This window comes from Oryzias latipes, chromosome 21 (genome assembly GCF_053564925.1).
Source record: "Oryzias latipes strain Hd-rR chromosome 21, Olatipes_Hd-rR_3.1".
Classification (NCBI taxonomy): Eukaryota; Metazoa; Chordata; class Actinopteri; order Beloniformes; family Adrianichthyidae; genus Oryzias; species Oryzias latipes.
Genome location: NC_136257.1, coordinates 27,810,394 through 27,822,406, shown reverse-complemented (window position 1 = coordinate 27,822,406; position 12,013 = coordinate 27,810,394). Strand labels below are relative to the sequence as shown.

At 43.2% G+C, this 12,013-nt stretch overlaps 1 protein-coding gene across 10 annotated transcripts in view; it reads left to right on the top strand.

The window, feature by feature from the left end:
• LOC101173666 (nectin-1) overlaps positions 1-12,013 on the top strand; it is a 45,731-nt gene that overhangs the window by 22,393 nt on the left and 11,325 nt on the right. The window contains exons 9-12 of one of the 10 annotated variants that reach the window (XR_013652842.1): positions 130-181; positions 6,650-6,822; positions 7,966-8,072; positions 9,879-10,623. Coding sequence is in view for 4 of the 10 variants with exons in the window: in XM_011489878.4 (XP_011488180.1) it covers positions 6,650-6,822; positions 7,966-7,978 (186 nt within the window). In the remaining 6 variants the exon portion in view is untranslated. Of the gene's footprint in view, positions 1-129; positions 2,801-6,649; positions 7,430-7,965; positions 10,624-12,013 lie in introns of those variants that run through there. The other 9 variants (XR_013652841.1, XR_013652840.1, XR_910911.4 and 6 more) reach the window with 9 other exon arrangements.

The following is a 12,013-nucleotide window of genomic DNA, read 5'->3' as shown; positions in this document are numbered from 1 at the left end:
ATCCTTTTCTTCCTTTGATGTAAGCATTTTTATGTAAACATTCTTTCTCTGTGAATTATTATTTCATGAAGTTTAATGATGGTCTCTGCTGGTTTACCTCACGATTGCTCTGATGTTTTTCTGCTTTAGAGTCCTGCTGAAGCCGTGGCAGAAGGATCCTCCGGCCTTTGATGTCCATCAGGTGCAAATGTGGAATTTGGTTTTAAACTGTAGAGAGACACTAAAGTTACATTTGTGTCTGTCCTCATGGACGCACAATACGATCAGAGAGAAACAAGACGCTTCAGAAGCAGCTTTTACTCTGAAAGACATTGACAGGAGCTGATAAAGCAAAGAGCAGAGGAGTCAAGGAGAGAGGAGGATCTGACAGTGTTTTCAGTGAAAATGGAGTCTGGGGTAAACAATCTTTGACTTCACACCTACAGAAAAGTTACACGGCATTAAAATAACAACACTGGATCTCTAAAACATTTTTAGAATCAGTTTTATATTTGAAAAACATATTTTGTCAACTTGCTGCACTTATTTATTTCTATTTTGGGTTTACTGTTTGTACCTTTTTGATTTTTCTAACCAAATTGAAACAATTTAGCAAAACACAAAGCAATTTCTATTGATATTGTATGATTCATTGTATTTGCCTCATCCACTGTACCAACGATTCTACCTAACATACTTGAACCTTATTACCTCAAAGCTTTTGCAAAAAGAAGCTCCTAATATGCTGAGAGAAAACCAGCAGTCCACTGAAGTCTGTGAAAGATTAGCTTCACAGTTTTTTTCTTTGTCTGCCTGTCTCAGAGTCCCACTAGCTATTTTAAACCTAATTTTCAGTTTAAGCAATCCCCCACCCCCCCTTCCATCCCTCTTGCACTCAGATACACTCCTTTGTAATTTAATAATGTAGAAATAGTCCTGGTGCTGCTCGGAGGCTGCAGAGGTCGGTCAGCACACAGCTGTCATAAATGTGTTTATATTACACTGGTCTCTGTTGTCTTCCAGCTACACAACAGAAATATCCTCTTGGTTTAGATTTTTAAACTAAGACTGTGTTGAGCAGTAATGATACTGAGAGAAAGTGTTGTGTGGGGAACCCAAAATAACAGAGGAGGGAGATGATAGACAGAAGATTAAAGGTAAATAAACAATGAATATGAAATAAAAATCCAAGAACTTAAAGTTCTGAACACGAAATCTAGAACTAAACATGAAGGAACCAAGAATGATAGAATAGATGAGAACTAGTTATTTATGTATTATTAGCGTATTAATAACAATGTAGCCACGAGGAGGCCCAAGCCGTAGCCTCACCGTGCCGGTCCCAAGCCCGGATAATACAGAGGGTTGTCGGAAACGGCATCCGACGTAAAATCTTTCCCAAATCAAAAATGTGAATCAGACCTGTGATATCCATACCTGATTAGTTGAGGCCTTCGGACCGGGTTCAGTGGTGCACACTGACATTTTTATTATTATTAATCTAAGTAATATTCCTAGTGTCATTTAGCAGCTCATTCCATTTCTCATTTAGTTGTGCTCTGACCAACATCGTGCAGGTATGGACATAAATGCACCTCATAATATTTTCTTTAATTAATTCTGATTCCTAAAACCCTTATTATAAAAAAAAAAACTAGTTTGAAAAACGTTGGAATTCTTTGAAATATCAATGGAAAATACAAAATACAGGAGCTTAAATAGTTGCTCTCTCGAACTGGGCTTCATTTGATCAAACAAGTCTGAACCCATTTTTTAAAATGGATATTCTCTGTCCTCCTCAAGCTTCCTCCTCACAGAAACACATAGATAACAACTCTCTAACAGAGATAGTTTCACTATTTAACTGGACCCTAACAGAAATTGGTGCCTGTCTCCTCTGATCTCTGAAGAATTCTACCCCTGGAGAAACCACAGGAACAAATTTGGCCTCTGTTTTTTTTTTGTTAAAAAAAAAGTAATTTATTGCTGCTGTGAATAGGTTCTACCCAAAATGAATAAATAAACACACAAAAAAAGTCAAAAAGAAAATTGTTCTTGGGTCCTCCAGGGTTACATAAAACCTGTCAAAACCATAAGAATGCATGTGGCCAAAATAAGCAAAGTCCTTGTTAGGATGAGGTCATTTCAGAGCAAAAATATAAAGGTCTTTTGTGTTTTCCATTTCGTCAATGACAGCTGTGTTTTGGAATATCTAACCTAAGTTTCACTGTTAAACAACCAAGGATTTACCGACCAGTCTGAGTCTATCCGGAGGGTGTTTATTTAACCTTGGATCTGTTGGATCCAGGGACAGACCACTTTTTGTCTCTCTTTTTTTAGCTCATCCTGTTCAGCTGCTGAACCAACAGGTAGGATCTGTGGGGTTCTGTGGCCAACACAAAGGATTAGCTAATTCATAGATTCAAAAAAGGAGAGGGGGGGTTTGATAACATTAAGTTTTTCTGTATTTATTCATATTTTTTGTGTGATTATTTCAACTTTTTAATCTAGAAATGATGAGAAAACTGAACAATTTCCTCTTTTGTTTGCTTCTTTTTGTTTTTGTTAAGCACATCACAGTGTTGATAGTTCATCTGCCGCTAAAGGTCATGGGTAACATTGTCACAGAAGTGCTGCTACTTCTGGCTTGTCCATTCATGGGCTCAGATCTATTCTAAAGTGAATAGATTTGTGTGCAAAAACACAGTATTGCAACATCAACATGAAAATTGTTTTGTCATGCATTTTCACCTTTGCCTGTATGAAAGCTTGAGTTTGGAAAAAATTGTCAATGTAAATAAAGTTTTGTGAATTTCTTCTACAGTGTTGATTAGATATTACCCCGTTATTTTTTATTTCTCACAGAATCTAGAGATTTCTGAAACCAGATGCTTCTGTTGCCTAAAACTGGAACTCACTTATTGTGGACATGTCATCATACAGACAAATTCTGGTTTCATGTTTAATTTTTTCGCAAACCCTCCCCTCCTATGGTTGCCGTATGGAGTGGGCCCCCCCTCTTTCTGTTTTATTTGCACCTTAGACACGTAGGGTCCTTGGTAGGGGGGGTGCTTGGACATCACTGCAAGCAAGCAGCAGATGTCCTCCTGGCACCCTACCCGCCAATTTTAACCGCACCTTAGACATTTAGGGCCCCTTGGTGTGGAGGGTGAGGGGACATCACTGTGAGTAATCAGGAGATGTCCCCTTAGTGCCCTACTCGCCAATTTTAACTGCACCCCCCTTAGCACACACACCCCTCCCCCTTCAATATATACATTCAAACATAAACACATGCACACAAACACCCTCTCAAACACCCATACACGCACACACATTTTACAAGGAAGGTGGGACCTGGGTCCATCTGTCCCCTACCCCGTCCCTGGTGGGGGGTGCGGGCCTCTTGGCGATGGCGGCCGTGTCCCTTGGGTGCCGGCTCCCTGGGCCCGGCGGTGCTCTCTCCGCGCGGTGGGGGGGTTCATATTACACCTGAGCCGGGGGTGTTCGTGTCCCTGGGGGGTGGGTCCTGGTCCTTGCCCCTGGGCGCTGGGCCCCGCCAAACTTCCAACATGGCCGAGCCTGGTCGGGCCATATTTATAACATCCCTTATGGGCCGCCCTTTTTTCCCCGGGGTTCCCCCCTCCTGGGCGGGGGCGGCGGGCCCCTGCCTTGCTCCTACCTGGACCAACCGTGGGCCGGGTGGGTGGCTGCCTGGAGTGCGGAGCGGGTCTCCCTTGGGGGGTCCTGGCTCGTACCTGGGGTCGGGGCGGGGGGATGCCCGGAACTCCTGGGTGGTGGTGGGGTGCTCGTCTGGGGCTGTGGGCGTCCCTCTCCGGTGGGGCCCTGCGTTGGGCTCTTCCGGCGCGGCGGGGGGCTGCTTTCCTGGCTGGGCTGGGGCGGCGCTCTCTTTCCCTCTGCGCCTCCCTGCTCTCTGGCTCTGGGGGTCTCGCGGCGGTCCTGCTGGCCCTGGCCTGGGTGGCGGTCTTGGTCGCCCGGGGGGCGGTTGTTCCCTGCCTGTTCCCGTGTGGCGCTGGGGGAATTCCGGCTGCCGCTGCTGCTGCGGCGGGGGTATGGGTGTGGGGGTGGCTGGGCGCTCCTCCTCCTTCTTTTCACATTCCACCATCCATTTTAGAAGAACATAAACACTCACCTGAGCACAGGTGTTAGCTCACCTTTGCACTAATAGTTTGCATGATTGAATGAATGAAAGATTTCACACTAGTTGGTTTAAAGGCATAGGTATGCGTTCGTGAACACTATCTGTTTTGTGTGCATGCTGACATGTGGACATTTCTGCGGCTAGCAGGTGTGTTGATAATATTTGAGTGTGTGTGAACAGGCCCCGCCCTTTTTGTACTACATTTGAACCGTACCGTAACGATAAACAACCAGTAAACCTGTCTGCTCTATGCTGCTTCATGGTCTTACCCCCCTTCCCCTCCTATTATCACCCTCCTACCCCCCCCTCTCTCTAACGTCCCTCTCTCTTGTTCCCCTCTTTCCTTTTCCGTCCGGTCCAACACCAAAGATTTTCAAACATGATTGAAATTAATAAAGTTTGGCCTCAATTACAAAAGGGGTTTATTCAGACATACCTTTGGTTTGTCTGAAGATGAATAACCCCTCTTGTTAGAATAAAATATGTACAACACAAGAGGCCCTCAGCTCTCATCTGTTTGCCTAGCTGTTGGACAGGACAAGTTAAAAAAAAAAAAAAAAAAAAATTTTCGCAAACAATCTTGTTCCAAGCACTTCTTTGTCTTTCATATTGCAAGTTGATTTCTTCAAGATACATTTAGGTCAAATATTTCAACAACAACAAAAAAGCCTTTTCCACAAGTTATATTGTGCTTTCCATCTGTCTTTTTAGACAACTTACAGAGTGTTTTTGATCCTTTTATTTATATTTATTTTTTATGGTCATTTTTTTATGTGTGCAGTACTACTGTTTCTTCCTATTTAATGAAGTTTCTTACGACTTTTTATCTTTTGTGCTCTATGAACTGCATCTTTGATTGTATTGTGTTTGTATTGTGTTTTTTCTGCTTGTATTCAATGACTGATTGGAGTTCGAGTCTAAAATAAATTTATTCTAATCTCAATTTTTCTAACCAAATATTCAGGAGTTAAAGGAAATCTTTATTTACAATTCAAAACGACTGGGAAAGAAACTTTGGAATTATTTTGTAAAATAGTTCGTACTGCTGCAGAACAGAAAGACTGGTAAAAGATCTGTAAATATTCAAACGCTAAGGTTTTTCTCAGTGTTTTCATCAGCGGAATTTAAAAATTATTCTTAACCCATTAAGGGATCAAAATCTGAAAGCTATTAAAACCTTATAAACCCCACTTACACCATCTTTTGATATATTTTAAAGCATTTCTGGGGGTCTTTGGCGCAGAGTTAGCCTGTCCTTCCCATAACCCATTGGTTTACACGCTCTCCCACTAGCTTACAGCCTCTCACGCCCCCCAACCCAGCATTATGGGTGCAAAAAAAATGGCGAGCAATAGCAGAATTATCTAGTCGTCTACAAAAGGATGCATCAGAATGGAGCGGAGCATGCAGCTCTTACCTACCCCTATGTGACAGCTACAAGCTTTTTCCAACGGCATTTTGTCGTCTGCTCTTAAATCACAACAATTTCAATAAAGGAATACCCAGGAATGCAATTTTAAGCATAATTTTCTTCATGGTTGTCTTCCATCATGTCTGTTATATAGGACTAGATGTTATTATCGCCAAGTAAATACTAAGGCACCAATGACACTGTGGCAGGCAAATGAATGGTGACATCTTTTGGGTTTTCAAGTGGGCGCCCTCTTTTTTCAGTGTTTAGCTGATAGGCCCACGACACCTCCAGAGGGTTCAGCAGTGAATCCCAGCGTCCCAGCCCCCCCCTCCATCAGTCAGCAGACTTTCGGAGGCCCAGGTCAGGTCCTTCTCCTTGATTCACAGCCACTGAATCCCCTTCTCAGCCTGGGAGAGGTCTTTAATCGCCAGCCTTCCCTCGCACTCCCATCTCCTTGAGTAGCCTGGGTGATGAGGTGGCCACAAAACCCCTGCAGCCTACTTCCACTGGACATACCTTCACACTCAATCCTTGCTCTTTGGAGTCTGCTGCAAGTTCGGCGTACCTCAGCATCTTCCGTTCATAGGCCTCCCCTCTCTCCCAGGGTCCTGTGAGCTCTATGATGTACGCGATTTTGAGCGTGGATGACCACAGTACGAGGTCTGGTCCAAGGTTGGTAGATGCAACCTCCCGTGGAAAGCAGAGTTTTTTGTCTAAGTCCGCCAGCGTTTTCCAGTCCCGTGCTCTACCCAGCTGTCCAATGACAGCCGTATTGGTGGTGTTGAAGGTGGCTTGGCCCTCTCAGACAAAAGGTGTTTGCTGCAAATGAGATGAGGATTGAGGAAGGGCGTTCAAGCTTGTCATCTGTATTTGCAGCACTATTGCAAGACACTTTAGCACCAGGTTGTGTCGCCATGTGTGACGGCCTTGACTGAAGATGATCTTGCATCTTACCAAGATGTGCTTTAATGTTGCTGGGCTTTGACATAAAGAGCATGTGGTCAAAACCTAAGCCATGACACTGGCTTAGGTTTTGCAGGAGAAGGTAAGGCATCATAGGTAGCCCTAATTATAAACGCCTCCATCTCCCACAGGTCTTTCCAGGAGAGCTTCCTCTTCTCCACTCCCTTCCACACCATCTACTGACCTTGTTTTGCCTGTGCCACGGCTTGAGCGCACCTTCCTGCCTCTTCTTCCCGGCGTATCTCTTGGACCACCCGTCTGTGCCTCTCAGCTGGGTTGGGCTTTCTCCAGGAAGGTGTGCTAGGTGAGAGATCATGACTACTCCTCTCCTCCTGCACGGATCCCACAATGCCTTTGTGTCTGAGTGCTGCCTTGGCCTGATCAGTTGCTGCCTTTTGGGCCCACTTCCTTCCTGTACCCAGATTGGGGGCTGCTTGGGCAACAGGTGAGTCACAGGTATCTTGCAGTGTCATCTCCAACCTGACCTTGGCACGCTTGTACTCCTCTACCAAACTGGATATGGGTGGTACCAAAATCCCCCTGTCATAAAGTCCAAGTACTTTTGACAGCGTCATCATAAGTAAAATCCCCCAAATACATTTTAAAAACGCTGAAAACTTAATTTATTTTGACATTACAATTTAAATATCTGGCAATGCTCAATTCTTTCCCTTGTTTTATTATTTATTTATTGGTTTGTAATTTTGTCTTAATGATGTTAATTCTTTTTAAATCTGGGCCTCCATGTGTGTCCTTTTTCCAAACGCTTAACTGTCTCATTTCATTTTAAATAAAGTTGGAAGAAAAAAAGTAAACAACCAGACGTCCCGGATGCGACCTTTATTGTAAGAACCATGTCGATGGAAAAAACACAATGAAATGAAATGTGTAATTATTTAAATTCATACAAATGTATTTGCCTATTTGTTATTTTTTTTCTGGTCTGTTTTGTTTTTTAAGCGTTGTGGCTCTGTTACGTTGTTGAGGAACGAAAAGAAAAGAGCTCTGGAACGGTTGCTGGGGGCCAAGATGGCGTCTGCGACCGCATGTATGTTTATTAAAAACCTGTCAGTCAAGCTGCAAGGACCACGCAAGATTTGACTTCGTTACAAAAATATACTTTATTATTAACAACAAGATACCAAAACCCCACCAAATTATAATTTAAAATGTCTGAGCTGTAGGTGAAACTTAGCTCGTGCAGCCGACACGACCCCTACCCCACCCCCAGGTTCTGAGCTCCAGCGCCGTCCGACTCCCCGGGGCTCGGCTGTGCCGGCAGCGGAATGATCAGCTTTGTAGAAGCCTTAGCAGCGTCCACAGTCAATAATGTGGGTGGAGCAGTGGCAACCACTCACTCGTACTCCCAGCCCTATTCTTTCTACAGGAGCAGCGAGCCTCCCCTCCTCGCATTAAAATAAATCCTCCTCTCTGTCTATCTTCACAGCCGGCAGCCCTAACCGGCAGTGAGCGGCACCCTCCCCCTTAACAGCATCCACCACAGAGGACAAGGTCTCCTGTTGTCGCGATACATACTCATCTGCAGATGAAAAGGTCTCATGTTCACCAATATTCAACATTATGTCTACTGGCAACACAATGTCCTGACTCCTGCCCAAACATAACTCTGTATGACATGAAGGAGATGCTAGCATGAACACCGCTGCGATACGCAAGCATCACTTAGGGTAAAAGTGTGTCCCAGTTCAGCTGATTGTCTTCCACAAAAATCATTGACAGTAACATACAATTAAACCGCTCAACCAACTGAGGGGGGTAAGGCGAAGTCCTAGATTTACGAATGTTCAAAAGATTGCATAGTTCTTTAAAGAGCGTAGACTCAAAATTACAACCTTGATCAGAAGGAATACTGCAAGGAGCCCCAAAGTGGCAAACACAGTCTTCTGTCAACACCTTCACTTTCGACAGAGCTTCCTTGTTTGGTAGTGGGAAGGCTTCTGTCCATTTGGAAAAATAATCACTGATCATGAACCCGCTCAAACGGTCTAGATGGAACAAGAGTTTGCATAGTTGCACAAGGCTGTTTCCCATGTGCTTTGCGGGAAGCACAATCAAAACCTTCTCTCACCCAAGTCTTCACATCATGGAACTAGCCAGGCCAATAGAATCTATCCTTCACTTTGGCTTGCAATTTCTGAACTCCCAAATAACCTCCAGTGGAAACATTATGAAGCTGTCTAAGAACCTGAGGCACCATGGACTTGGGCAGAACAGCCTAACACAAGCAGGAGCATCAGAATTATCAGGGGGTATTCTCACCAACCTAGACTTCTGCTCTTGCAGTTGGTGCCACAAGGGGGTATACTTCTGCAACTCTGGAGAATCCGACAACAATCATGCAACAAGTTCATGCAACGTCCTCTCAATATCAGCAAAACCTCGATCAAACTGCCTATAGTATGATGCCAAACCTAGAAAACTCTGCACTTCCGCCACATTACTGGGCACCGGCCAACACCAAACCGACTCCACCTTAGAGCGATCAGGCATCACTCCGTTAGAGGATATGGCATGGCTCAGATATTGCACTTGAGTAGAAAACAGGTCACACTTAGAAGGTTTAACTTTGAGGTTAGCCTGCTTCAGTTTATCCAAGACTCCCTCAAGGTGGGCCAAGCGTTCCTGGAAAGACCACCCAAACACTATGATGTCATCCAGATAAACCAAGCATGTTGTCCACTGCAAGTCAGCTAGCATTAAATCCATTTATCTTTGAAATGCACTAGGTGTGTTACACAACCCCAAACTAAGCACGTTAAATTAGAACAACCCTGGTCGGGTAGCAAATGCAGTTTTATGACAATGGTCAAGGTGTACTTCCACCTCTGTGAGTTTTTAAAACTTGGAATTTGCAGCACGAACTGTTTTTTTTTCCCGTCGACCTTTTGCCTGAAAACCAAAAACATAAGTTGTGCCGTGAAGATTCTTCAAACTAGCACGTTAATCCTAAACCAAAAAGGATGAAGAAATCAAAAGAAAACCTCGGCTCACATTATCAAAGCAGATACTGAAGAAATTACCTTGCATGGGTTTTGCTTTCATAGATGGCAGCACTAGTTATTCAATATGGCAGTTTAATGTTTAATTCAAGAAGGGCCCAAGTCCAGAGACTTTAGTTTGCTAGTCCTCTGAAATCATAAAAATGAGGTGCTTCATATTATAGCATTTGTAAGCTATGAACTGGTGCTAAATCCGGGTAAAGTATTAATCATCAAAGGGACGCTACACTCTCTTTAAGCTATGCAAATAAAATCATTTCCTGGATAAACAAACTTCTTGGACATGAGCCCTTATTGAATTCACCGATTCAATTTGAAAAAGTTGTTTGATTTTTTTCAGGAGGTAATGAACTTTAAAAAACTAAATGAGAAAAAGCAATGTAAAGAGCTGGAGAAGAATGTTGGAGAGATGGAAACCTAAACGAATGATGAAGACCGCTACAGCAGGAGAGTGACTCTACGCCTGTCCCGTGTCCCTGAAAAGCATTCAGAGGACGTCAAATTAAGGGTCCAAGAAATCGTTAGAGAGATGTTACCAACTAAAGATTCTGCAGTCTCAGCAATCGACAACGCACACCAAGTTGAAAAGCCCAATGGGAATGGAAACCAATCAATGTCCCCGGCCCCTAATCATCAGGTTCCTGTCCAGATCGGCCAGAGATCTCCTTTGGAAAAGATCTAATAATTACTTCCAACTGGATCATCATCTCCATCTGCAGGAAGATCTCATGAAAAAGAACCTCGCAGCCGCCTATGGCCAGCAGTGGAGGCAACCAGGAACAAAGGAGAAAAAGCCTACTTCATTGGAAACAGGGCTTTTGTGAACAGCAAGAAAATATTACTGAGTTAAGCTGAACTATGTTTGTAAAGGTCAGTATGACCGCATGAAACAGACTCAAAATACTGAATATGTACAGCGGTTCCTGGACAAAACCAGGAAGTTCCTAAGTTTATTTTCTCATTTTTCTTGTTCTATATAGTTCATGTCATTCTCTGTTCTACCTGTGAATGCCAAAGAGACCAGCTGAAAAGAAAATGTTTTTTTATATTGCCCAAATAAAAATTCAGACTTTTCTTTCATTCAAGAGACACACTCTTCTGAAGCAGATAGAGAGTTTTGGAGATGGGTAAAAATAAATGGTTTTCTTATGGTAGCAACAGGTCAGCAGGGGTAATTATTTTACAGGGCAGATTTAAAGGCCGCACTCTTGAGTATTTAATTGGCAAAAATGGGAGATGGATTATATTCGTAGTGAATTTTGACCTATTTTATTTTAATTAATACATATGCCTCCAATAATCAAACAAACAACAGTACAATTTATTTAATGCTGGAAGAAAAAAATGAATACACTCTTACAAAAATATCCCAATGCACAGCTTTTATGGGGGTGGATATTTGAATGCTGTAATGAACTGGCATCTTGATAAAATTCCCCCCAGAAAAGAAGACGCAAAGGAGTTTAAAAACATATAATAATAATAATAGATTTTATTTCAAGCGCCTTTCAGGTCACCCAAGGTCGCTGTACAAGGTTAAAAATAAGAAAACAATAAACCATCAATAAGAAATTATCAGAGTAAAACATGAGTGAACATAAAGACATAAAAACAGGAAAGAAAAACAGACAATTGAGGTTGTTTTAACTGAATGGATTAACTGTATGATTGTTTGAAGAGATGAGTCTTGAGTTGGATATGAATAGGGGCAGCAAGTTGGTATTGCGTAGATTTGGAGGAAGAGAATTCCATAGCTGGGGGGGAGGAGCGACTGAAAGCTCTGCCCCCCATTGTGACAAGACGGGCAGGTGGGACATGGAGTTGGAGAGAGGAAGTGGAGCGGAGAGATCGGGAGGGAATGGAAATGTGAAGAAATTCAGAAATGTAGGGTGGAGCCAGGTTATGGAGTGGTTTGAAGGTTATGAGGAGAATCTTGACACTACCGGTAATCCTTTGTTTTATGGGAAGCCAGTGTAAGTTATGGAGAACTGGTGTGATGTGGTGGGATAACGGGGTCCTGGTGATGATGCCGCTGCAGAATTTTAAATATTTTAATTATTACAGTTATCCATGTGGAAATTAAAATCACCAAGAGGAACAATTTTCTGGGATTGTGAAGTGATGGGTCAGGAGATGCGAAAAGTCATTTAGAAAATCCTTGCTGTATTTGGGTGGACGGTAGACTGTAGCAACTATGGTGGGGGCAGGACCAGAATGAAGTAATGCAGTATATTCAAATGAGCAGTAAGTAGGAGCAGAGACAGGAAGGACTTTCCAGGACTCACGATAGATCATCAGGACACCATCACCTCGTGCATGTGTGCGCGGCTCACTGGTGTACACAAATCTAGGTGGAGTTGCCTCATTAAGTGTAGTGAAATCCCCAGGTTGCTGCCAAGTCTCTGTGAGCCATAGAAAGTCCAGCTTTCGGTCAGCAAGAATGTCCTGGACCAGCTGGCCTTTATTGGTGAGTGA